This window comes from Hyaena hyaena, unplaced genomic scaffold (genome assembly GCF_003009895.1).
Source record: "Hyaena hyaena isolate Hyena2069 unplaced genomic scaffold, ASM300989v1 scaffold_10, whole genome shotgun sequence".
NCBI lineage: Eukaryota > Metazoa > Chordata > Mammalia > Carnivora > Hyaenidae > Hyaena > Hyaena hyaena.
Window position 1 is genome coordinate 6330939 of NW_024080642.1, and position 26553 is coordinate 6357491.

General features: G+C 53.3%; 1 protein-coding gene across 2 annotated transcripts in view; it reads left to right on the plus strand.

Moving 5' to 3' along the window:
* Nucleotides 1-26553, plus strand: part of RPH3AL (rabphilin 3A like (without C2 domains)) — a 118160-nt gene that overhangs the window by 87099 nt on the left and 4508 nt on the right. For both annotated transcript variants that reach the window (XM_039254092.1, XM_039254102.1), the window contains exons 6-7: nucleotides 5317-5491; nucleotides 25231-25344. In XM_039254092.1, coding sequence (XP_039110023.1) covers nucleotides 5317-5491; nucleotides 25231-25344 — 289 coding nt within the window. The remainder of the gene's footprint in view (nucleotides 1-5316; nucleotides 5492-25230; nucleotides 25345-26553) is intronic.

Below are 26553 nucleotides of genomic sequence, written 5' to 3' on the forward strand. Positions count from 1 at the left end.
GGTGTGCCCTCCATATCGGGTCAGGCACCTGTGTGCTCTGGTCCCCCCCCCTACCCCCGCAGGACCTCAGGAACGGCGGCTCCTCTGCCTGGGGGATCACTGACTTTCTGCTCTTCTGGTCTCTGCCCACTGCGGCCGCATCAAGCCTTCCACCCGGGTTGCAGGGCCAACACGAGAGAGGCAGACAGACCCCAGCCCCCGTGACAGTGGACCCACTGGACCCCAGGGAGATGCTGCAGGCCTGGCAGTCCCGTGGGGTCATTGCCCTGCTGAGCATAAATATCAGGGTGAATTATATGAAATTAATGGGGGCGATTTATGGGTCAAAAATGATTGACTACCAAAAACACATTGCATGTTTGTGCAATTCAGCCTCATACTTTGGATCTTGGGCTCTTTACCCTATTTCCCGAAAGCGCTTTACTGATCGGTATTTTTTTAAGCCTAGGGAAAGGGTGGAGGTGGATCGTTGCCGCAGGAGGTGAGGCTGAGGGCATAGGGCCCACTGGCCATGATGCGCCAGGGGAGCCAGGGCTGTGGGTCCCACTGGCGCTTGATGAGGGGTGAGGCGGGGCCGGGAGGGCACAGGGGTGGGGGTGGGGGGTTCACTGCAGCACACCCTGCTAGGCTCTTCTTCTTTATCCCTCTTTTAATCTGAAACATTAAATCCATTTGATTAATTACAAGAACTCAGGTGAAACCCTCAGGCCACTTCCAGGGGAAGGTGACAACTCTGGATTGGGACACATTCCAGCAAACTACCCACAGCTGCCCATCTAGCCACTCAGCCAGTGTTTGTTGTGCACCTAGCATGTGCCAGGCCTGTGCTAGGAGCTTGAAGACAGAATGGTGAGCAAACTGCCCCGGCCCTCCCTCTGGGGATGGTACAGACTTGTGGTCTACACAAGCGAAAGGGCCAGCCATAAGGGAGATACAACTCAAGTGTCCGTCAGTGGATGAATAGCTAGGTAAGGTGCGGTACATACCGATAATGGGACACCGTTCCAGCTCAGAAAGGAAGGAGATTCTGGGGCACCTGGGTGGCTCAGTCGGTTAAACATCCGACTTTAGGTCAGGTCGTGATCTTGTGGTTTGGGAGTTCAAGCCCCGCTTTGGGCTTGTGTTGACAGCTCAGAGCCTGGAGCCTGCTTCAGATCCTGTGTCTCCCTATCTCTCTACCCCTCCCCCACTCATGCTGTTTCTCTCTCTTTCTCTCTCAAAAATAAATAAACATTAATAATAATAATAATAAAATAAATACCTATCAGTGGAGGGCTGGTTTGATTAAGTTTAATAAATCCAAATATGAAGCCATTAAAAAGTGATGGTAGACAGTTGCCGTTATCTATAGTTAAGTGGCGGGCAGAAGGGGGGTGAGTACACAGGTTGCATCTACATGATCATTCAAAAAAAAATGTGTGTGCCAGGGTATACAGATGGCTCTTGAGGGCTTGCTTCACTTGGTCCCCCCGAGGCCCAGCCCACGCTGGGGGTCAGGAGGCTGGTGTGCTCAGGGGAAGCCAGGCAACGCTGGCACCCATGGGTGCACAGGCGCTCTCGGAGCACAGGGAGGCTGAGGGAGCCCCTCGCCGGCCCCCCGTGGCCTCTTGGGCTTGGCCAACTGTTCTCAGCAGCTCTGAGGAGTCCCTGATGATGTCTGACCCGCCGAGGCTTTATTCAGCACTCAGCCACATTTCCTGAGCCTCTACTTTGCATCCGTAAACTGTTGGCATGAGACCCCGAGGCCTTCAGTGTGGATTTGAGGCCAACAGAAAGGTGCGCTGGCCTTGGGCAAGTTGCTTAAGTTGTGGGAGACTCAATTTTCCCATCTGGAAAGTGGGGATAATAACAGAGCTCCTCAAAGAACTGAATCATCAGATAGATGCCTTTGGGAATAGGGAGGAGACTTTAATTTTGCACCCAGTGAATTTTTTACTGTGTGTACATGCTACCAATTCAAATAAATATATACTATAGCAGACTCTGTGAGAGGTTCAGAAAGGTTGTTTTTTTTTTATTTAAAAAAAATTTTAATGTTTATTTCTGAGAGAGAGGGGGAGACAGTGTGAGCAGGGGAGGGTCAGAGAGAGAGGGAGACACAGAATCTGAAGCAGGCTCCAGGCTCCGAGCTGTCAGCACAGAGCCCAACGCGGGGCTCAAACCCACGAACTGTGAGATCATGACCTGAGCCGAAGTCAGATGCTTAACCAACTGAGCCACCCAGGCGCCCCCAGAAAGAGTTTTTAAAAGGAGGACCCACAAGGGCGCCTGGGTGGCTTAGTCGGTTAAGCGTCCGACTTTCGCTTAGGTCATGATCTCACGGTTCGTGGGTTTGAGCCCTGTGTCGGGCTCTGTGCTGACTGCCAGCTCGGAGCCTGGAGACTGTTTCAGTCTGTGACTCCCTCTCTCTCTGACCCTCCCCTGCTCACGCTGTCTCTCTCTCTCTCTCTCTCCTAGAAATAAATAAAACATAAAAGGAGGACCCACAAGGCATTCATCCCACCAAATGGGTACTGTGTTATTAAAGAGCTGCTCAAAAGCAGGCTCTTCTGCATAGGGTAGCTGGGAGGGAGGGGGAGTGATTGGAGCCAGGGACAGGGTTCAGACTCAGTGGCCCCGTGCCTAGTACTCTGAAGCATGAAGAGAGGACATCTGATAGTTGAGGGATCTCAGTGCTGCACAGTTAAGGGCTGGGTCTATGCACACCAATTAGTAGGGTCACGCTTCACTGGGGAAAACCTGCTGAGTAGACTTCAAGTGCGAAGCACCACACGTTCTTTGGCGCTGTTGAAGAACCCTGTGTACATCAGCATATTAAAGGCTCTGAGAAGCCCTGCAGTGATGCCTGATTTCACATAGGGCTTCCCAAGTGTACGTGACTAGAAACCTTATTTTATTTTATTTTATTTTTGGTTCAGCCCATGTTAACATCCCCCAGAACTATATGCCGAAGAAGTTTGAGGATTAGGAAAATCTGTCCCATAAAGAATCAGGGCAGCCTCTGCCCTTTTGATTTTATTGATGAAATGCAGATTCTGTTTTCAGAAGTCAGGGATGGAGCTTGAGATTCTATATATATTGTTTTAAGTTTGTTTGTTTGTTTGTTTGTTTGTTTAAAGAATCCCTACCCCCAACGCGGTTCTCGAAATCAAGACACTGAGATCAAGTCACATGTTCTTCCAACTGAGCTATCCTGGCCTTCTGATTTTTATTTTTATTTTTATTTTATTTATTTATTTATTTATTTATTTTTTACAAATAGTTTATTGTCAAATTAGTTTCCACATAACACTCAGTGCTCATCCCCACAAGTGTCCTCCTCCATGCCCATCCCCCCTCCCCCACACATCCATCAGTCCTCAGTTTTTGTCAGCATTCAAGAGTCTCTCATGGTTTGCTTCTCTCCCTTTCCCCCACCATTTCCCCCCTTCTTCTCCCCCTTGTTCCTCCGTCAAGTTCCTCCTAATCCTCCTATACGTGCAAACATATGGTATTTGTCCTTCTCTGCCTGACTTATTTCGCTCAGCATAACACCCTCAAGGTCCATCCATGTTGCTACACATGGCCAGATTTCATTGTTTCTCATTGCCATGTAGTATTCCATGGTATAGATAAACCACATCTTCTTGATCCATTCATCTGTTGATGGACACTTAGGCTCTTTCCATGTTTTAGCTATTGCGGAGAGTGCTGCTATGAACATTGGGGTACATGTGCTCCTATGCATCAGCATTTCTGTATCCCTTGGGTAAATTCCTAGCAGCGCTATTGCTGGGCCCTAGGGGAGTTCTATTGTTAGTTTCCTGAGGAACCTCCACACTGTTTTCCAGAGGGGCTGTACCAGTTTACATTCCCACCACCAGTGTAGGAGGGTGCCCGTTTCTCCACATCCTCGCCAGCATCTAGAGTTCTCTGATTTGCTCATTTTAGCCACTCTGACTGGCGTGAGGTGGTATCTCAGTGTGGTTTTGATTTGTATTTCCCTGATGAGGAGGGACGCTGAGCATCGTTTCATGGGTCTGTTGGCCATCTGGATGTCCTCTTTGGAGAAGTGTCTGTTCATATCTTCTGCCCATTTCTTCACTGGGTTGTTTGTTTTTCGGGTGTGAAATTTGGTGAGTTCCTTATAGATTCTGGATATTAACCCTTTATCTGATATGTCATTTGCAACTATCTTTTCCCATTCCGTTGGTTGCCTATTAGTTTTCTGGGTTGTTTCCTTGGCTGTGCAGAAGCTTTTAATCTTGGTGACCTTCTGATTTTTAAATAGTCTCTTTTGAGTAGGGAACTTGGTCTACCAGTTGTAAATCTTCCACAATGATCAGATTGGCGGGGGGGGAGGTATGACAGTGATGGTCGTGTGCATCAGGCCTGTTGAGTGGCTGCCCGGTGCCCTACACTGGCCAGCAGGGCCTTAACGTTTGTTCGAGAGTCTAGTCCTCATGGCTGCTCTGTGAGGCGGATGCTCTTCCTGCATTCCACCTGCTGGGGATAAACCCGAGGGTCTGGAAGGTTGATGTGTCCAGATCTCACAGCTGCCGCGTGATAGACCCAGGGTTCAAACCCAGGGCCGTCTGCTCTGAACCGCCATGGCTCGCTCTTCTCTGAGAAGGTCACGTTCCTTCACACTGTCCCACTCCTCTTTCTAAATACCTCGAAAGTATTTCCTTCGATGCAAAAGATTATGGAGCACTTGGTGTTTTCTGAAGTAGGCATTAAGGGTTCCGAAACCTTATCTCTGTTGCTGCTCTGAGTGCTAATCTGGGGGGGCACCTGGGTGGTTCAGTTGGTTAAGCGTCTGACTTCAGCTCAGGTCATGATCTCACTGTTCATGGGTTCAAGCCCTGCGTCCGGCTCTGTGCTGACAGCTCAGAGCCTGGAACCTGCTTCAGATTCTATGTCTCCCTCTCTCTCTGCCTCTCCCTTGCTCATGCTCTCTTTCTCTCTCTCTCTTAGAAATAAATTAAAACATTAAAAAAAATTTTTTTAAGAAGATATGAATGCTAATCTGGGGCCCTCTGAGGTCTGGGCCTTCCCACCCCTGCGCTTTCAGAGATAGTCTCATCCCCAGGAAGCTCTGGGTCTAGTACGGTGCTGTGACTCAGCCCCCCCCCACCACCTTCTTCTAGCCCCTTGTCACTTGCTCTGCCCCAGAGCTGAGAGGGAAGAGGCAAGCACCTCTTGAGCACTTTCGGGATGCCCAAGGTGCTGAGCATTTTCCAACTTCGCAGCAGGAGAGGCGGGCGGGCCCATGGGGGGCACGGCACAGGGAGCTGCTCTAGGTCCCTTGCTCTAAGCAAATGTCACCCCTGCCAGGTCTGGAAGAGGTCAGGGGCCTGGTTCTACAGAGGGCTCCCCAAGTACATCCTGCCACTGAAGACCCCCGGCCGGGCCGATGACCCCCACTTCCGACCTTTGCCCATGGAGCCCACCGAGCAAAAGCCCAGAAGCACCGAGACAAGTCGCATCTACACGTGGGCCCGAGGGAGAGGTAAGTCCCCTTTGCTCCGTCTCCCAGGAGAGCAGCTGTCACAGTCCAGCCGTCAGCCCGCCGCCAGTGGCATGGGCACCGCGCCAGCGTCTGCCACGCCATCTGCGTGGCTCATGCTGGTGCTCCATCCCCTGCGTGCCCCCAGTTCCCCGCCTGCACCCATGTGGGCACCTTAGCACAGTGATGGCTCGCAGGGGGAGGGTCCGCCGGAGGCCGTTCCCCAAACAGGCACCAGTCTGGGGGCAGGGATGCCGTGAGCCCTTGGATCTTTGCGGAAATGTGATAGCCATTTGGGTTTTTGGCAAAGTATCGAAGTGTATCTTTCCAAAGCTCCATCTCTTCTCCCAGCTCGTCTCACATCTCAGGAAGGGAAGACTCCTGATGTCCTTGGTCCTAATGAGCAAAATGACTTTGTGCCCAGGGCGCTTTGGTATTTGGGGAGGCAGCGCTGCAGCGGTCAGAGAGGCACTCAGCCCCGCTGGTGATAACAGCACCTGCTGCAGGCGGTGGCCTTCCATAGCCCGCACGGTGCTTAATGTTCGGGATTTTATTTCAGAGTTCCAGAGGCGGTCAGTCGGGGCAGGTACTTTGTAGCCCCATTTTATAGGTGCGTAGCCTGAGGCCCAGAGAGGAGGATGGACTTCCTGAGCTGCTCTAAGGCCAAGCTGGGACCAAAAGGCGGGTCTTGTCCTCTGAGCCCTGACAGGGTGCATCTGTGTCCTTCAGGCCGAGGGAGGAGCCGCAGCCAGGAAATAGAATGTTGCTTTGAGGGGTTGGGTCAGGGAAGGCCCTTGGGCTGCTCACATCCGCAGAGCACACTCGTTCACACACACCCGTGCTCACACACTACCCACCCCCCCACGGGAAGGGTAGAGTCTGCATGTCCTCGGCCCTGCAGACCCAGATGGCCTTTTAATTACATGGGCGAGAGGGCCAGCGGCCCACACGCTTGCAGCAGCACGGTTTGCTAACCACGTTTGCACTGCGGCCAGGCCACGTGACGTGGAGGCCCCCCGTGTGAACTTGGTGCCCCTCTGCAGACTGGGTCACAAGCCTCCATGCTCCTGGAGCACAAGGCAGCGCGTCCTTCATGCCAAGACCCCAGGCCGGTGCGTTGCAGCCCTGGGATGATCCACACTGTAGCCCCAGGCAGGGAGAGGTGGCCCAGACAGAAGACTTCTGGGTCTCACCCGTGGGCACCGTGAAGGCTGAGGGCCCCAGGCTGGTTGGGGAGGCCCGGGAGGTGTCTGCACACACCCAGGGAAGGCAGACACCGGCAGTACGTGGGGTGCGTGTGGTGGGCAGGACCAAACTTGAGGAAACCCAGCATCCCGGGAGGAAGGCAGAGCAGGAGCTGATGGGGGAGACAAAGGAGGCACAGCTGGGGACGTAGGAGGAAGGCCAGGAGGGTCTACGTCATGGGAACCAAAGCACCAGGGGGCCGCAAACGAGCCAACTGTCCCCGAACTGCTTCCGAGCCTGACCCCATGGTTGTCCTCTCCAATTTGCCTGTCCAGAAGCCAGGGTCTGTGCCTTCTGATGGAGTTCGGGTCCCCCGGCCATCCCGGAAATGGCCGTGTACTCACAGAGGTACTGGCTTCGGGAGACTTGTGGGAGATCAAAGGCCCCAGCCAACCAGAACCTCCTCACAGCTGGTCCTGAGCCTGGCGGCTAGGGGAGGCCTGCTCTTCTGTGGCTTCCTGCTGGTACACGTGGCTTGGAGGTCAAGTCTGCGGCAGCCCCGGGGACCGGTCTGCCTTACCTGTCTGGGAAGCCCTCCAAGCTGCCAGGGGCTGCCGTCTGGTTCCTTAGGTCCTGGTCCCTTCTCAGGCTGGGCTCGAGGCCGTCAGACTCCCAGCAGCAGACAGCCCCCAGCCGGCAGCCTTGCGAGTCTGGCACTGTGACATCACTGGACCATTCCGTCCATACCCCTGATGATTGGGGAACATTTAGCATTTCTGCAGCTCCTAGAGTGGCCTCCCATCCCCAGCCCTCCATCAGCAATGCCCAGGTGCCAGACAGCTGGAGTCAGAGCTGTAGTCTGCAGCCTAGTGTAGAGCCTATAGAAGCCCAGCCCTTGTAGCGCCCCGTTCAGCCACAGCTGAGCTCAGGGCCAGGCCGACATAGAGTGGCCAGCATTGGGGTGTACACTCCCCTCCCCTTTGAATCCATTGCTCGTTTCGTATTAGGTGGTTTATTTTCTCCTTGGTATGTAGATACTGCTCATGAGTTAGGGATGTTAGATGGCTTGCAAATGTTTTTCACCTTGACTTTCCATGTCGTTTGACCTTTGCCTTTATTCACAGTATTCTGCCATTGAAAAACGATTTCTCTTCATTTATGTCAAGTATGTCTTTTGCTGGTTTCATGGTTTCTAGGCTTCCTGTCTTGCTTTGAAATGTCTTCCTCTCCAAAATTAAAAAAAGATATGCTAAGTAAAAAAAATTAATGTGAGAATAAAGAAATTACTTAAATATGATGAAATTACCAAAGAAGGAAAAAAGCTCCAACACCAAATATTATATTCACTGATAGAGCACTGAAGCCATGTTCTATCAAAATGCAAGAATATTCCCATCACCACCATCATTTGACAGTACTTTGTAGTATTTAACGAATGCAATAAGGCAAGAAAATAAAATAACCTGTTACTATTAGAAAAGAAAAGAGGGGCGCCTGGGTGGCTCGGTCAGTTAAGGATCCGACTTCCGCTCAGGTCATGATCTCCCAGTTTGTGGGGTCAAGCCCCGCATTGGGCTCTGTGCTGACAGTTTAGAGCCTGAAGCCTGCTTGGGATTGTGTCTCCCTTTCTCTCTGTGTCTCCCCAGCTCACTCACTCTCTCTCTCTCTCTCTCTCTCAAAAAATAAATAAACTTTAAAAAAAGAAAAGAAATTTTCTTACTTGCAGATTGATATGATTGTATATTACCCAAGAAAGCCTACTAAAAAACCCACTAGGATTAATAAGAGAATTTGGGAACTGACAGGAAATAAAGTAAGTTTGCATGTAAGTACAAATCAGTAGTTTACTCTCTGCTGACTAATTAGAAGGAGTAGTGGGAAAACTCACTCATAATTGCAGCAAAAATTATAAAATGCCTGGAAGCAAACTTTGAAAGAGAATTACAGGTCCAACATGAAGACAGTTATAGAATCTTCTCAAAGGACAAAAAGTAAGACACAAACAGAGGCAGACAAAGATCTTGGTCTCTCCAAATTAGTTAAGTATAATAATTCCTATCTGATTCCCAGGGGAGCTTTTAGAAAGGAATGGACTCAAATGTTTCTATTATCCATTAGATAAACAAAATGTGGCATAATCATGCAGTGAAATATTAGTTAGGCTTGGGCTACCTGAGTGGCTCAGTGGGTTAAATTGTTGAGACCAAACTCAATTGGTCTGAGTTCAGCCAAGGTCATGATCTCTTGGTCCGGGAGTTTGGGCCCTGGGTCGGGCTCTGTGCTGACGGCTCAGAGCCTGGAGCCGCTTCAGATTCTGTGTCTCCCTCTCTCTCTGCTCCTCTCCCACTCACCCTCTGTCTCTCACTGTCTCTCAAAAATGAATAAACGTTAAAAAAAGGAATGAAATACTGATGCCGGCTACAGTGCAGATAAAAGTTGCAAACTTTATGCTAAGTGAAAGAAGCCAAAGACAAAGGCCATGTAGTGTATTATTACAATTATATGAAATGTTCGGAACAGGCAAATCTATGGAGACAGAAGGTAGACATGTGATGCCAGGGGCTGGGGAGAGGAGGAACGGAGTGATTGCTAATGGGGACAGAGAACACGTGATGGAGATGTTCTGGAAACAGACAGTGTTGATGATTGCACAACTTACTGAATGTACTAAAGACCACGGAATCATACGCTTCCAAAGGGTGAATTTTATGTATAGGAGTTATATTTCAACTTAACAAAATGTGGTTCTTTTTATTGTATATTTTTTTAAGAGAGAAGAGAGAGAACACGAGCAGGGCAGGGGCAGAGAGAGAGAGGATCCCAAGCAGGCTCCACACTGTCAGCACAGAGCCCGATACGGGGCTCAAACTCACAAACCGTGAGATCATGACCTGAGCCAAAATCAAGAGTAGAGTCAGAAGCTTAATCAACTGAGCCACCCAGATGCCCCCAAAATGTGTTTTTTTAAGAATTATTTTATTTTGAGAGAGAGAGAGCTCATGTGAGCAGGCAAGAAAGGCAGAGGTGGGGAGAGAGAAAACATTAAGCAGGCCCCATGCCCAGCACAGGGCTCCATCCCACAACCCTGGAATCATGACTGAGCCGGAATCAAGAGTTGGACACTCAACTGATTGAGCCACCCAGGTGCCCCAAAATGTTTGTTTGTTTGTTTTAAGAATGGCCAGGTAGTTTATTTATTCACTTTTGAGAGAGAGAGAGAGAGAGAGAGAGACAGGGAGGGAGGATGGGGGAGGAGCAGAGAGAGAGGGAGAGAGAGAGAGAATCCCAAGCGGGCTCCACACTGTCAGCACAGAGCCCGAAGCTGTGCTTGAACCCACCAATCATGAGATCATGACCTGAGCCAGTAGCAAGAGTCAGATACTTCACAGACTGAACCACCCAGGTGCCCAAAGAATGGGAAGGTGGTAGAAGGTGCTGCCTGGCCAAATGTTAAAGCTCACTCTGAAGGTACTCTAAGCAGTACAATTGTATAGCCTTGTCACCAGAATAAATAGAATATTTACTTAAAGAAGAAATAAATAGATAAGTAGAACAGAACAGAGAAATAACAGACCAAAGGATGTATAGAAACTGAAATTAGGTAGCTTTCCAATTCAGTGGGAAAATAACAGGTTTATGTAACAACTGGCATTAGCATAATTAGATTTCCACCCCATTCTGTGTGTATTCAGAAACACGCTGCAGCTAGACTCAAGATCTTAATGTTAAAAATAACACAGAGAAAGTATTAGAGAAAGATCAGAGGTGTGTTGCCGCTGTGTCATCTCACAGAGGGCTGGCGAGGCTGAGGCCCTTACAGGGTGGGTGGACTGACCACCTGAGTTTGCTACTTTCTCCCTCTTCTGGACATGGGGTGTTGATTTGGGCCGAGAACTTGCCCGCAGACCCCTTGGTGAGCCCTCTGCCAGCTTGCTTAGGGCAGGACATTCGTCCCCTCCCCAGGATGCGACCTGAATGGCCCCGGCTCTGAGCTGCATGCCTCTGGGAGAGCCCACGCTCCCACCTGCTCAGTCTGAATGGAGTGAGCCCCACGCTGTTTCTCCCTGGCAGGCCATTGCTCCAAGTTCATGGCAGCAATGAATAGAGCCAGCTTTGGCACACGCCTGGCTCTCTCAGTTCCCCTGTGAGATAAAATGTAGAGCCAGTACTATGGGTTCCTGGGTCTTAATCCCTTTAGAGCCAGGCCCACCTCTTCTGCAGACTTCTTTGGGCTGGATCCCCACTGTTGGGCCATGTACAAAGATATTTGCTGGCGGTAGGGGTGGTGGGTAACATATTAACCTGGCATATCTGGGTAATAAGAGATTTTTTTTTTTCTGTCACATGCTGGAAAGTTTAGGGAAGGCACCTGTAACTTTGGTTCAACAGCTTGGTGATGTCGGGACAGACATCTTTATAATTCTTGCTCTTTCCCTCATGGTCACAAGATGGTTGCTGCATTCTAGCCATCAGTCACCATGAAGAATGGAAGAAAGTTCAAAGGAGTACTGGGCTTTGGATGAACCTAATTCCCTACAAGACCTAGACAGAGAGTTGAGCTGATCTGACTGAAGTCATCACCTGTGGAAATTATTCTCAGATAGGATTTTGTACTTCTTGGGCTCCAAGGGCAAGGATCCTTAATACAATGGGGCTTCTTATTCTCTTCAGCCCCCAGTGCTCTGACCAGAAGCAACATTGCCCTGGACCTGCTCAATGTTTGGTGTACCCTAGCTTGCCCCGCTAGGGCTAAGCCCCTGAAATTGGGGGCCTGAAGCCCCAAGTCTAGAGTCCACGTGTCGTTCAAAGGGCTTTCTAGGACATGTGCACTTTTCTCAGATGGGAGCCAGAGAGCTGGGCTTCCTGCGAGACCGACCTGGGGATGGGTGAGGCTTTGCTGTGTTGGCCTCTGCCTGGGAGCCAGGGCACCCCTGCGTAAAGCTTCACCACTGCCCTGTGGCCTGGCCGGGCTCCAGAGGCCTTTCCATATTTCACCTTCCACCCTCGAGCCCGTAAAGCCCCACCCACAGGGTACAAACGGCCATTTCCCCCACCTCCGTCCCCTCAGAGATGGCAGAGAAACCTTGGTGGCCCAAGAGGCCCCTGGCTGAGGCGCAAGCAGGCCTCCAGAGCTCCCGTGGCCATGAGGCAAGTTCACTTTCCCATCTTCCACTGGGGCCAGGGTCACTGTTCTTCCCTAGGGTCCGACACCCTCTGCCCAGTGCCATCCCCCACACAGAGCACAGGCTTCCTTGATGGATTTGACCAGATTTACACATGGGTTGGCTTCAAGGTCTGTTGCAGAAAAGTACTTCAAGGTTTTGGATTTGTTCCAGTTGGACAGTTTTGAGAAGAATAGAAGGCTTTCATTGCTCCTTCCTTGGTTCACTAAATTTTAAACGATTTTTTAAAAATCCTCAGCTGTGATTCCATTTGCAGTCTAGCGAAAGCAAGCTTCAAGATCGTTTGGGTTGAGCAGTCTGGTTCAGGTCAGGCTACCTGGACTACCCTTCCAGAAAGACCCCCGGCTGACCCGCCTACCCCAACCCCCGCCCACCCATGCCACCGTGTCCAGTACATTGGGTGCTGTGTTTGCCACAGCCAGAGCTCTGTGGCTTACGGTCATTATCTCATCTGATGTTCAGACAGCCCGTGGGGCAGCCACGGACGGCAAAAGTGATTCTTCATTCTGGACGAGGCAGGGGTGGGGCCCCTATAGGCTGCACCAGGAGGCTGCTGAGTCTCAGCCCATCCCCCTCCCCTCTGAGTTCAGTACGGAGCAAACTGGTACCCAGATCACCACGCACACTGGCTGTCCCCTTTCAGACTTGGCAAGGGGATTTGGGTTGCCAGGAAGAGAGACCACCCAGGGCGGCTCGTGTACAGGCGTTGCTGCCAGGCTGCGGGGAAGGTCTCCCAGAAGCAGGGAAGGAGACGAGGCTTGCACCACCCGTGCGCAGGAGGAGTGTGGCAGCGTTCCCTTCTCCTCAGGGAACTCTCGGGTCAGCTGCATCCCCTACCTCACCCCTGCATGCCCTCCTCCTGGCCCCGCTCTCGGGGCCCCACAGCCATACTCAGTGGGGAGGTGATTGGCCCAACTCATTCCTACCCAGGCGGTCCCTTTTGCATCTAGCCTGTATCCCATCAGATATCATAGACGGCATGGCTAGTTAGGACTGCGTTCCCCCAAAGCAAAGCTGGTACAGAACAGGGGAATATTTGAGTCTCTAGCTCAGGAACCACAGAATTAGGTGTTTTGTATCTGACATGGTAGCAAGTTCCCCATCACTGGGAGCATTCAAGCAGAGGCTGGATATTCTAGTGGAGTATATTGGATACTCTGTATTATAGAGGATACTGTGCTTTAGAAACTGGAGGAAACTCACTGTGGGCTTGTTACTGTGTGTCCAGAGTTTGTCCCCATATTGTGACCAGGGCTGGGAAGATGGGGATACATTCTACGGCCCAAGGTCGAGAAATCCACATGGCCCACCAAAGCTTTGAACCAGAGACCTCTGTCTTGTCCGTGCGGGGCTGCAGCCGACTGAGCTAATAAGCAGTTCCGTGGCAGCCGTTTTTCCATCAAACGCATATGCTGTTTCCTGACTTCTTAACGCAGCGTGCTATTTATACCACTAGATCCATTCATTCTTAATGAGACACGGTTGTGGATTGTAAAATGTTTTATTTTCATACAGGATTGCTCACTGCCCAGAGCCAGCTGTTGCTATGCCACCTTCCTCCTTTCCCATTCCTAAGAAATTAGCATTTTGGAAGCTCCTCAGAGTGCTCAGCTGCCCTCTCCCACCTCCCGCTCACCTCCTGATGTTTCCCCAGCAGACCCTGGCCTTGCCATTTCTGTCACATTGGCCTGGACGTGGTACGTGAACTTCCTGCAGCCTTCAGAGCAGCTGGGATGCATGTTACGTGCAGGGGGGGCCAGGCTGGCCGAGGCTTGGAGGAGGCAGAGGACAGCAGGGCAGGAGGGCATCCGTGTGGGGAGACGGGGTACCATCTGTCCGCCGAGGGTTGGACATGCGCCGGTGTTAGAGGTCGCAAACTGGTGGGGCAGTGACTCAATCGGGCTTCCTGCTTAATGTTCACTGACAACTTTTTTTAGACGTGGAGAATTCTCATGAAAAAGAACATGGGGGGTTGGGGGGCGCCTGGGTGGCCCAGTCAGTTAAGCTCAAGTCATGATCTCGCAGCTTGTGAGTTCGAGCCCCCCTGTCTAGCTCTGTGCTGACAGCTCAGAGCCTGGCCTGCTTCCCATTCTGTGTCTCCCTCTCTCTCTGCCCCTCCTCCACTCACGCTCTGTCTCTCTGTCTCTCTCTCTCTCTCTCTCTCAAAAGTTAAAAAAAAAAAAAAAAAGAGCATGGAATTCTGGCTTCTTTTTTGAACAACAGAAAGCCTGCCAGTACTGCCCCCTCCCTGGAAAAATCAGACAGGCTAAGTAGCAGCTTCCCCTTCACACTGGGCACGTGGTCTCGGGTTTGCCACAGTCCCCAGCCCTCTCTGTTGTCTCGACGCTGCGATCATCTCCCTTACAGGGCTATTACGAAGAAAATGAACTAGGTCTTGTTTCCAGAGCCCTATAAAAAGAGAGAGAATAGGACTTAGGCCAACAGGAACATCTGCTGCGAGAAAAGTGAGCGCACCTCTCTGGAAATCAGTACACGTCGCCAGAAATACCATAACTAGAGCCAAGTAAATATCACATCCAGCTCACCTCACTGGCCCTTCCAGCTCGCCAGTGGAAGGCAGAGCCTGAGTGGGTCACATCTGCGTATGTCCGCTCCTGGGGCCAGGGAAGCTGGCCCATCTTCCTCTCTGGGCCCCGGTTGCCCCGTGAGTGGCGTAGAGACGAGGGGGCCTGGGCAGAGTCTATTCTCTTCCAGCTTGTATCTTCCAGTTCCGAATCCACAGGGATGAAACTTCATGGAGAAATGCGTGGCAGGTGGTGAGCCTCGTGTCCGCGCTGGCCCTGCCCCTGCACGCACGTGCACGTGTGTGCACACACACACAAACACACACGCACGCGAGCCGGGAAAGACTGTTTAGAGAGGGAGTGGGAGAAGCCGTCTTCTCACCGCCTGAGAAGGGCACTGTGGTCCCCTCACCGGAAGCTGGAAATCCTTGACTCGGGTCTGCATGGGCCCGGTCGGCTTTTGGCTCCAGGAAACAAATAAACCAGAAAGCATCATAGACAGTACTGTGTGGGGCCCCCACCGGCCATCTGGGGAACTGAATGCCATCCTCTTCCGAAGGCAGGAGCCGGAAGTAGGGATGGTGCTGAGTTGCCCGAGCCCATGTGGGCCCCTCTAGGGCAGACACCCAGCAGCCAGTCAGCCGCTGGGCTTCCCGTGTGGCTGCCGTTCCTCCGTGCTCAGAGGGCCTGGGTACCATCTGCCAGCCCGCAGGTGTGCACAGGTGACAGAGGCGTGCCTGGGGCCTCAGCACGGAGTGGCCAAATAACACCAGCAACTGCTGTAACCGCGTGATCGCCTGCTTGCTCACTGCAGGCGATGCAGGCGCCACGTGTTCCTTTGAACAACAGGGGGCCAGGGTGGGCGGCTGGACCGCTGTCCCATTTTATAGTAGGGCATGGAGAGGTCAAATAACTTGCATCATAATCTCGGTGTGGACAGAAAGATCCCCTCAGCGTTCCGGAAACTCTGCCCTTTCCCGGGGAAGTGGAGACCTGGCCACCTCTTCTGTGGCTGTGTTTTGACAGAGAAGCCCGTGCATACTAATTCATCTTGACCTTCAGAGCCCTTGGTGAAGCCAAACACTAGTCCGATGCCCGTGTGGGTGAGTGGGGGCGGGGCACCCCCAGAACAGAAGCCCTAAGCTTCGGGGAGCGGCATTGCCCCTCACTCTTGGCCCAGCAGCCCTCCTGCCTCATTGGCTTGGGGATTGATTTCCCAAGAGCAGAAGGCCCTCATTAGCCACACCGCAGAGGTCAGGGCCATGGCTGTCGCTTCTCATTTACCCAAAGCCTCAGCTGATCGGGTGATTCCAGCTGGAAGGGAGGTCTGGGGACTCCTAGCCCCCACTCCCACCCCATCATAGCTGACATAGGAAAGCAGGGCCCAGCCCCACCCCCACCCCAAGCCGGCCTCTGGCTTCAGTTCCAGTGTCGTGCACGGAGCTCCTGCCACCAAATGCCAGGCCAGGGCTGGGCTCCACCTCGCGCGGCTCCACCTCGCGCGGTGGCACACACCCTCCCCAGCCGCTCACCTGTCTCACCGTGTGAAAACCTACGCCTCAATTCTGCCCACTCTAGATTTCTCAGCCTCTGGGGACCTGGGTGAGGTGAGTAACCCGGGGCCCGCCTGCCCTGTGTGACTCTAGTAAAGCCCAAGGAGACAGGGGTGTGGCTTCGCTCGGTTCGGAAGCCCCCTCCCAGGGCCTCCTGTCCATCATAGGTCAAGGGCGGCCTCGCAGGCAGGCGGAGCTGATTCCTGACTGCTGGTCTGGGAGTCGCAGCAAAGCTAGAAGAGTCTGTCTGCCCGAGTCTCCATACAGGACAGTGGGGCCAGGCCTCTCCTGCCTCACGTGACTCTGGGTCCCCCTGGGGTCTAGGTTGACCTGGCCGCCCATCCCCCACACGCAGGCTCTGAGTGCAGGCCCCATGGCCCTGAGCCTCTGCTCAGGTGAGGGCCCCAGAAGGACAAACCCAGAAGCCAAGAAGGCTGGAGCGTGAGATAATGGGACTAAAAGGCCTTGGCGGGGGGGTCGGGGTGGGGGGTGGAGAGAGAGAGAGAGAGATACAGCCCCAGAGACAGACAGAGACCCTGAGAGATGAGATTGGAGAGAGAGAAACTGACAAAAACAGGAAGAGGGGCTGAGAGAAAATACCAGGAAGACCGAGAACACAAAGACACATACGACGTACACGATAGGGAAGGAAAGACCAGGGAGGCAAAGGCAGAGATTGTTTTAAAACATCAGCAGAAAGGAGGAACAAAGAGACAAAGTAAAAGACGAGGGCCCAGAGATCCACAGAGACAGAAGGAGACAGAGAGCTGCGGTCAGGGACAGAACGTAGTGGCATTTTGCATCCCAGGAAAGGCAGGAGATATGCACTCACTTTGTTTCATCTCTGCCATAAGTCAGCAGCCATAACCTGCTACAGAGAAACAGTGCGGAACACACCCAGGCCAGACCTCGTTCCCTAGGCGCCTGAGCCTGGAGCCCAGCATTTCTAAGTTGTGCCCATTTCTAAATGCCACTTCTTCTGAGATGCCCTCCCTGATTTCTCTTCTCCCCAAACACTGCCTCCCCTGGAGAGTATCATGTTCTCTCTGGAGGAAACTGCCCTTATCTCCCATCCATCCATCTCCTGTTCTATCTGGAGCTCCTCCAGCAAGGGCAGGACTATGGCATTTCAGTGCTGGCGACCACGTCACTATGGGTTTGAGGATTTGTCTTATTATCCAGTGCCTCCTGTCTGTCTGTGAGTCCAAAGGAGGGAGTTAATTAAAATCAGCGGTGAATGAATAAACAAGCACAGGAACCCCTCCGGTCCCCAGTGGTCAATTCCCAGCCTGGTCTGGGCTGTCCCTGCTGATGTCCCTGGTAGCAGCCTGGAAGGAAGGCTCCCTGGGTGTCGCACGCTCACCCTGCCCTCTGAGGTTGTCTCCTGATATCCCCACCTCACAGATGAGGACATGGAGCTCGGGGTGGTCAGGTCGCCGAGAGCGCCTGACTCTGGGGTCCGGGAGGGAGGGAGGCAGCCTCTGCACCTCTCTGACTGCAGGATTCATTCCTATGAAGACAGACTTCCCCGGCCTTGCGGCTGCCTTTCTCCTTGTCCAGGCTCTGACCCTCCAGAGTCCTAGAGAGAGCTTTCCAAACAAAGGGAGAACCTCTTCCTGTGGCCTGACCTTGGATTTGAAAAAACAGAGTCTGTGTGAACAGGGCATCCCCCGGCCAGAGCCCGCTCACCCCTCGCCCATGACAGCCAGCCTCTGACAGCTCCTCCCCTCATTGGTCTGTCCCTGGCTCAGGCTGAGGCCACCAGCAGCCTGGCTTGTCCCACTTGAGCCTCCTTCAAGGGGGAGGAGGCTGTGAGGAGGCGCCTGCTTGGTGGAACGTGCGTCCCTGTGGAGAGCTGGGTCGCCACCACCTTGCTGACCACCAATCCTGCTGTCTGTATGCTCCTGGGGAAGGGGTTTCAGAAAGCGCTCAGCTACTTACCTGGTGCCTGCTTGACCCAGAGCTCAGTGTTTGGGGGCTGAGGGAAGGAGCCAGATGAGGATCAAGACGTGGCCCCGCTCTCCAGGGTTTTCCCCAGACAGTTGGGGAAATCAAGGCAGGCGTTTGTAGGACAAGAAATGCAATGCCAGGTGGTGTCTGAGAGGGGCCGGAAGAGCCGCTCCAACAGTGGTGGGGGCAGCAAGCAAGGGCCTGTCTTCCATCTCCTTCCCCGCGGCTGGAGAGACTTTTCCGGCAGAGGCACAATTGAGATGAGTTCCTGGAGAATGAAGTGGAATCTAATTTTTAGAAATATTTATAGGCTTATATGGCTTTTTTTTTTTTTTTGAGACACAGAGAGAGACAGAGCGAGTGGGGGAGGGTGAGAGAGAGAGGGAGACACAGAGTCTGAAGCAGGCTTCAGGCTCTGAGCTGTCAGTGCGGAGCCCGACAAAGGGCTCCGCACTGACAGCACTGAGCCCAATGTGGGGCTCAAACTCACAAACTGGTGAGATCACGACCTGAGCCAAAGTCAGACGCTCAACCAACCGAACCACCCAGGGGCCTGTATAGCTCTTTAAACTTGCCATGCCTTTTGTTCTCCTTGATCTTATTTTATTGGGACTTATTATTGTCTCCGTTTTACAAATGGGAAGATTGGGGTTCAGAGGGATGAAAGTCCTTGCCTAGGAGTGTCCAAGGCAGGGCCAGAACTCAACCTTAGATGTTGGGAGTGAATTAGAAGTTCTCACATTGCAGCGGGCATGTTGGGGAGACAGGGGGTGAACCGGCCTGCCTGGGGGCAGGAATCCTGAGGGATCGGAGCCCTTAGGGCGAGGCTAGACTGCCAGGTGGGGAGGAAAGAGCAGAGATCTCAGCAGTAGGTAGGCCTGGGCTCAAATCCCAGCTCGGCCTGCAAAGGGCCCCCGAAGGCATCTAGTGCCCTCAGTGTCCTGTACATCACAACCTAGGAATCTCAGCCCCTTGGAAGAGGCCAGTCCACCCCTGTGATGGTGGCCCGGGCACCGAGTATGGTGACTCCAGAGGCCATGAATTCAGATTGACCCCCTCAAATAAAAAGCTCCTACCCTGTACCAGACGCTGTCTGTATTACCTTGCTAATGCTCACAATGCAGGAAAGAACCCATCGGAGCCCATCAGGAATGCGTCCCACCTGCCCGTACCTTCCTCCTGCTGCCACCAAGCAGGGGCCCAGACGCGGGGGCATCTCGGTGGGATTTCAGGCTGCAGGCCTGGCGCTGTTTACGGGTGAGGCAGCCCTCGCCCGTCCCCGTGGGGACAGGTCTGTGACCACCCTCTGCAGCCCGGTAGGCTGGGTAAGGCTAATTGGGGATGTCTTTGCGTTCCCCAGGGCCTTCGCATCTTTCCTTTACATTAAAAAAAATTATTGTGTTTTTAGTAGGCAAAATTTTCCACCATCTGCTTTGCCTTGGCAGAATGTTTGCTGAAAATATCTCTCTTCCTCTCTAATTCCCCGTAGTTTCTGGGGACTTTGAGAGCCTCCAAGTAGAGCAGCAGCTCACAAGTGCCTCCCAAGCTCACGGGCTGTCCTTGTGCCAGGCAGGCGGCTGTTGTGGCCCAGAGGTCACATCTCCCCACCTCTCAACCAGAGAGGGACCCTGGGGCCTCTCCCCTGATGATACAGAGCTGACCTGAAGTTGATTCAGACCGAGCAGCTGTCCAGGCTGGTCTCTGTGTGTGATGCAGCCCTCAGAGATGCCCACGGTCACAGGGAAAGGTGGCGGCAGAGAGAAGCCCAGAATCTGGGGCCCCCAAACCCCAGTGCAGTGTGGGGAGGTCAAGTGGCCAGCGTCCCACCTGTCCCCTGAGCCATCCCAGGCACGGTGGCTTCACTGGACCACAGCTGCCACACATGTCCTCTGAGGCAGTCAGGAAAGACTTTCCAAAAGGGAAGACTTCCCCCCACCTTCGTGTGCCCAAACTCTTAAGTTTCCATGGTGACAGTCATATTGCAAATCCATCTAAGAGTGAGCCAGGGGAAAAAAAAAAAAAAAAAAAGCTGGCCTCTCCCCAGAGAAGTGGGCATGGCTGGCGCTGGGGCAGCCCTGCTGGGGCATGATGGGAAAATCTCAGGGATGCCAGCTCCCCAAACAAGTGGTCCAGGGTCTGAGGCCACGGTGGCGGGGGAGGCCCTCCCTCCTCCCCACCTTCTGGCAGAGCCCAGGTGAATCCATTTGGTGACTCCTCCTCCTTGGGAGACTAGGGGGACAGTCTTGTCTCTGGTGTTTTCCCATCTTCAATCTGAAACACCAGGCGTGGGCTGCATACAAGCAGTCAGCGCCAAGCCATCCTAGACTGTCTTTGGGGAATTCGAAGGGAAAAAATCAGCCTTCAGACACACTGTTTTGTTGAGGATGGAAGAGCAAGGGCCCAAAGATTTATGAGCCTAAAAGCGTTGTTAATAGACCTGGAAGATTTACGATCACAGCTGCGATGCTGTGAGAAGGGCGGCAGCGGCAATCGAATGGCAAATTAGCCAAGGTTTGGGTTTTATGGTGACAGTCGGAGGGGGAAGAAGAAGAAAAACTTCATCCCTTGCTGCCAGAGGCATATTTGGGCAAATGGCGTTTGCGTTGGACCCTGTCCAGGGACATTCTCAGCAGTGTCTGCTTGGTGTGTTTCTTTCCTGCTGACAGGCATGGACACTGCTGGCTTCTTTTAGTTTCTTTCTTTCAAGCAGAGTTCATTTCAGTGGATTAGAATGGGATTGGGTTCGCGCTGCAAAAACCTCTAAGCTTAGGCCTGGCCCCGGCTCCCAGTCCCAGATGCACGAGCAAAGATGCGCGAACCAAGGGAGACGCGGCCTAAGGGAAGCAATCTCGTCTGCTGGCCGGTTCTCTGCTCTGTGACACCTCTGTGAGCTCAGTTGTCATCTGGAACTGTCCCCCCATCTCCATGGCTGTGGGCCTCGGGCGTCTGTAAAAAGAGACAGAGAACAAGTCAACGGACTAACTCAGGAAGCATTTAGTTTTTTCTAAAGCTTGCACAGCACTGGCACATGGGAACTGCACAGTGCGGTGCCTCCTGAACTCTGCCTCCAAGGTTTGGACGCTGTGGACAAGACATACCCCTCCCCCACAAATATACCACGGCGTAGCCTTCTTGCAGTTCAGGCTCACTCTGAGACCCATGTGACCCAACACTGTGCATGTATGACAGGTTACAGGCCAGAGAAGAGGGTTAAGAAGTGGGATAAAGAGCTCACCACCATATGTGATCTCGCGGTCCGTGAGTTCAAGCCCTGCATCAGGCTCTGTGCTGGCAGCTCAGAGCCTGGAGCCTGCTCGGATTCTGTATCTCTCTCTCTCCGCTCCTCCCCTGCTCACGCTCTGTCTCTCTCTGTACATTGGCTCTGAAGGATCAAGACACTGTTTCAAGAGGGGGGGAGCCACATATCCCCCAGACCCCACTGCCCCAGCCCCTTGCCCCCTCCCTGCTGGCCCGAGAATTATGACGATTGTGCATATGAAACATCAGGGAGATGGAGCATTCCAGGTCAAAGAATGAGATTACCCACAAGCATCTCTGCCAGAGACTTGGGGAAGCCAGTGTGGAGATCAGTCCCCGCTCCCCTCAGGGACTTCCTCTCTGCTGAAGGGGCTGCCAAACCCCCTGTCTGGGGGTGCAGAATCCTCCCACATTCCTTTGCAGCTGCCCTGGGGCAACAGGGAGACAAAGGGGGTGCCAGCTGCTTCCTGCCCACCTCCTACTCTCTGTCTGGGGACCCACAGGCTTGGTGTTTAGTCAGTCACTGACTGAGTCAAAAATACGTAAAATGCTTATAAAACCAATGCCCATGAGGTTCAGTCAGTGGAGTCATGATCAGAGAAACCCAGTCCAGGACCTGCAAAGCATTTGCGAAGTCAATTAGCCTGTTGCATTTCTCATATCGTATGAAGAGGTATGTGGACCATAGCCCCTCTGCGTTCCCAGCTCCTCTTGATTCTACATGACAAGAGCCCAGAAAGCCAAAGCAGAACTCTTTCTGGAAGGCAAAGAGGAAGAGAGCAGAAAAGGCAAACTCCTTGAGCAGATAGAGGAAGGAAAAGCCGGGAACCGCCACGCTGACGTCATGCTCGCCCCACCCACGTGGGTCGGCTGTGCAGGAGGAGCTTACCAGCTTCAGGCAGGGGTGCACTTTGGCCCCTGCCCTCCAGAAGCCTGGGGGTCCGCTGAGGGAAAGACACACGCACACTGAAAGCCGAGAGTGGCTGTACCAAACTGCATCAGGCATTCAGCCAGCCAGGCGCGGGTGATTGGAGGAGACAGCGTCCAAAAGGAGCCAGGAGAGGGGTGCCAGCCTGGCTCAGTCAGTAGAGCATGTGACTCTTGATCTCAGGGTTGTGAGTTCAAGCCCCACATTGGGTGTGGAGATTATTAAATAAACAGAAAGGAGCCAGGAGAAGAGCCATGGGCAGGGCATTCCGGGCAGCAAGAAGTGAGACACTGCAGGAGGTACCAGCTGGCAGTTTGGTAGGAGCCCTGAGTGGTGTGGAGAAGCCTAGGTAAGAGGCAGATGTGCAGGATGACGCTAGAGAAGTAGGCGAAGATGAGGAGCATGGGCTTGTGGACGCAGGGCACTTCTAGAGAGCGGGAAGCTGGGACCTGTGTGTTAGCAGGGGCAGTCCCCTCGGTGCAGAGGGAGGTGCCCACAGGAGGGGCCCAGGTGGGAAGCTATTGAGGGAGACCAGACCGAGACCCTAAGGCTCCGAGCTGGGCAGGGGCCGTGACCCAAAGCGAGGAGGCCACTGACTGGAGAGCCATTTAGGAGGTGAAACTGGCAGAATGTGGGGATGAGGGAAAGAGAAGAGCCAAGAAGCCATCAGGGCTTCCGGAAGCACGAACAGCGTACCAGACCCTCTGCTATGAAAGCCGCAGGGTTGAGAACCTCTTGATTATGGTTGGCCAGCTCCGTTGCTCTGGTTGCCTAATGCTGTGACCTGTGGCTCCCTTTGCCAAAAGGTGACCCAGGCTGAAGGCACAAAGGCTTTCCAGAAGACCCTAGATCTGGCTAGAAACTAGGTGGCATAGGTCGTGTCACTGCTGCTCCTGGCCACTGTGGATTTCCCTCCTGGACCAGACTCATCTTCCTGCAGGCTGTTAATGCGTTCTCAGGATCCTTCTCTGCAAGCTGCTCAAGGGGCCCAGCTGATCAGATGAAACCTATGAGCCACCGTTGGCACAGACTGATTTTTTTTCTTTCTTTTTTTTTTTTTTTAATTTATTTATTTTTGAGACAGAGAGAGACAGAGCATGAGCACGGGAGGGACAGAGAGAGAGGGAGACACAGGATCTGAAACAGGCTCTGGGCTGTCAGCACAGAGCCCGATGCGGGGCTCAAACCCACGAACCGTGAGATCATGACCTGAGCCGAAGTCGGCCACCCAACCGACTGAGCCACCCAGGCGCCCCTGGCATAGACTGATTCTATTTCCAATCCTGTCTCCCACCAGACAAGCCCCAACGGCATGGGGCTGATTGGCAGATAAGGCTGTCTAGGCACCTGGCATGGTGCCGGGCTGAGGGCGCCCAGCCCCTCTGACCCTCCCTCCGGAACCAGGTGTCTTGTTCTCGGCGGCAAAGCACACTGTCTCTTTAATGTTTATTTCTTTTGGGAGGGTGGGAGGAGGGCCAGAGAGAGGGAGACACAGAACCTGAAACAGGATCCAGGCTCTGAGCTGTCAGCACAGAGCCCGACGCGGGGCTCAAACTCTTGACGGCGTGATCATGACCTGAGCCAAAGTCGGACGCTTAACCGACTGAGCCACCCAGGCGCCCCCAAGGCACACTGACTCTTACCCCATCCACGGAGTCAGTCACCCGTGAGAGCTACTTACCTGGATCCCAAACCTTTCTGTGCTCTTGTACTTGGCATTAGAATGAGAGCATATAATTAAATGTTACATTAACTGATGGAAAGAGCCAGGAAAGACAGTCATTTCATTAAAACCAGGACTTGGTTTTAAAAGTCTTGATGGAAGCTACTTGCTTAAAAAAGCTATTGAATCAGGTGTGGGCAGGGCGACTGTAAAAGGCAGGAGAAAGAAATGGGAAAAACAGAGAAGGGCTCTGCACTCCTGCTCTGGCAGTGTCTTTAAGCTCCGGTATAAAGAAGCCCAGGGATCCCAGTGCAACATGGATGCAGCCGAGACGTGGAAGACCGTGGGGGCCCGATCTCAAAGAAGCACCCAAGCCCTACATCAAACGTGGTGAATGGACGTACATTTCTATACTTTTAAAATAGAGGGGCACCTGGGTGGCTCATCGCTGAAGCGTCTGACTCTTGATTTCAACTCAGGTCACAATCTCGCGCTTCGTGGGATCGAGCCCTGCATCAGGCTCTGCGCTGGCAGCATGGAGCCCTCTTGGGATTCTCGCTCTCTCCTCTCCTTCTATCCTGTGTGCATACGTGCACACTCTCAAAATTAACCTTAAAAAAATTAAAATAGAATCTTACCCTATGAAAATATTCTGGATTGTGACTGCTACTGTTGATTAACCTCCAAGTATGGCCCCATTTAGTCCAGAAAAGATTTCTACCACAGTGGGTGTCCGCCATGAGAGCTCCTTCTGCTCCCGTCTCCTGGGACTCCAGTCCCATCAGCCTGGCTCTCCTGCGCTCACAGGGCCCCACTGCGAATTACTGGATGAAGTGGGATGGGAGCCGAGGCCTGCCGACTCCCAGTTAGTTCATTTCTTCCAGTAAAATCAGAGTGGTTACAAACAGCGGGTGTGAAACCAGCCTGCCAGGGGACGAAGCCCAGCTCTCCCACTGCTGCCCTGGGCCGGTGCCCCGCTTTCCTCACGTGTGGAACGAAGAGAACCCCCCCTGGCGGGTCGCTGTGAGCTTCAGCGTGGTAGCGTACGTAAAGGTAGCGGGGGAAGGCGTCAGGAGGGTCAGCAAGGACTGGCGACTCCCTTACAAGCAGAGATGCTTTGCCTGGTTACAGGGTCAAACCGCATGGCCTCACACCTCAGCATTGCCAAGTGCATCCTCAGAGGGGCTGTGCCTGTACCAGAGGAGGCCGTCGGCTCCTACCATGGCCGGGGGCTTCTGAGTCTGCCACCGGGGCAGGTACTGGCCGCACTGGACCCGAGTCACAGCCTCTCACACCAGGACTCCCCTCTTCGGCCGACAGGATCGCCCCGCTGTCCCCGTCCCCAGGCCTTCGTTCCTGTGCCCCAGACACAAGGACCGGCTGAGGGTCTCTGCCGCTCCGTCCTGGCAGAGGGGAGGCCTGCCCTGGCCCCCCCGACCCGTGTGCCTACCGGTAGTGACCGGTAGCAGTAATAGTGCTGGTGTCTGTTCTTTCCAGTGGTTTCCAGCGACAGCGACAGTGACTCAGATCTCAGCTCCTCCAGCCTGGAGGACAGACTCCTTCCGACCGGTGTGCAGGACCCCAAAGGTGACAAGCCCCGAGGGGAATCAGGTAAGCATAGCAAGCGCACCGCTCGTTTCCGAAGCCCCACGTGCAGGTGGCTTTGCTGCTTCCTCGGGTTGTGGCTCCCCAGAAGGTGTATACGCGGCTGTTCTAGATCAGGGAGGAGACATGGGCCTGGCGCTGGGATGGCCGAGCCGAAGTGTTAGCACCCCTGCAGGGCAGCAGGGAAAAGAGCCCCAGGTGTGTGCAGGGGCGGGGAAGGAGGACGATCACTGCAAGCATTCCCGAGGTGAGACTGTGCCTCGTGAGTGACGATGGCTGTGAAAATCAGGTACAAAGTTCCTTGGGCTCAGCTCTGCCCTGAAACTACAGTGGGGGCCAAAACAGAACCCTTTTGGGGTTCTGTTTCTTTTTTTTTATTTTTTTTAAGTTTATTTATTCTGAGAGAAAAAGAGTATGGGGGAGGGGCAGAGAGAGAGAGAAAATCCCACCAGGCTCTAAACTGTTAGTGCAGAGCCCGATGCGGGGCTCGAACTCACAAACCGTGAGATTTCAAGACCTGACCCGAAATCAGGAGCCTGTCTCTTAACCGATGGAGTCATCCAGGTGCCCCCTCTGTTTCATCTATTTAGCAGATGGTCCCCAAAGTTTCTTCAGAGTTTAATGTCTCTGAGCTCTCCTCTGTGACCTTGTCATGTAAAAGAGAATTAAGGGGCCTTGAGGCTGGTGCAGAGAAGGCCTCGGGCAGTTTTTTCTTTCGTTTAAGCACATGAAGGGCCTTCCCAGGACCAACGTCATTCAGAGTTACTCCAGAGGTTAGAAGTGGGATGTTTGAAAGACGTTCAGGAAGGCTGGTTTTAGTGCACAAGCAAAGAGCTTTATAGTAAGTGCCCCAAACTGGAATGACACGCCTCCGGGTGCTGTCCTGGGGCCAAGCTGGGGGATCTCCCGGGGCTGATACGGAAGGAACTCCCGGTGGGGACTGCAGCTCGGGCTAGATCAGGGGCCTGGCACATGCACTTATACTCCCACACCTGGGCCCGTGGCAGACATTACTAGTGGATCAAGATACTCTTCCCACAGAGCCTGACACGGCCTCAGAACCCTCTCGCCACAGGTGTCCAAGCCGTCAGTATCAGTAGGCAGCACGGAGACGACACCTGCCGCTGGACGGTATGGTCTCTTAGGCCCCTTGGCCTAAAGACTCCATCTTTAAAAAGTGTAAAGGAAACTTACCTGCCGGCCATGATGTTCACT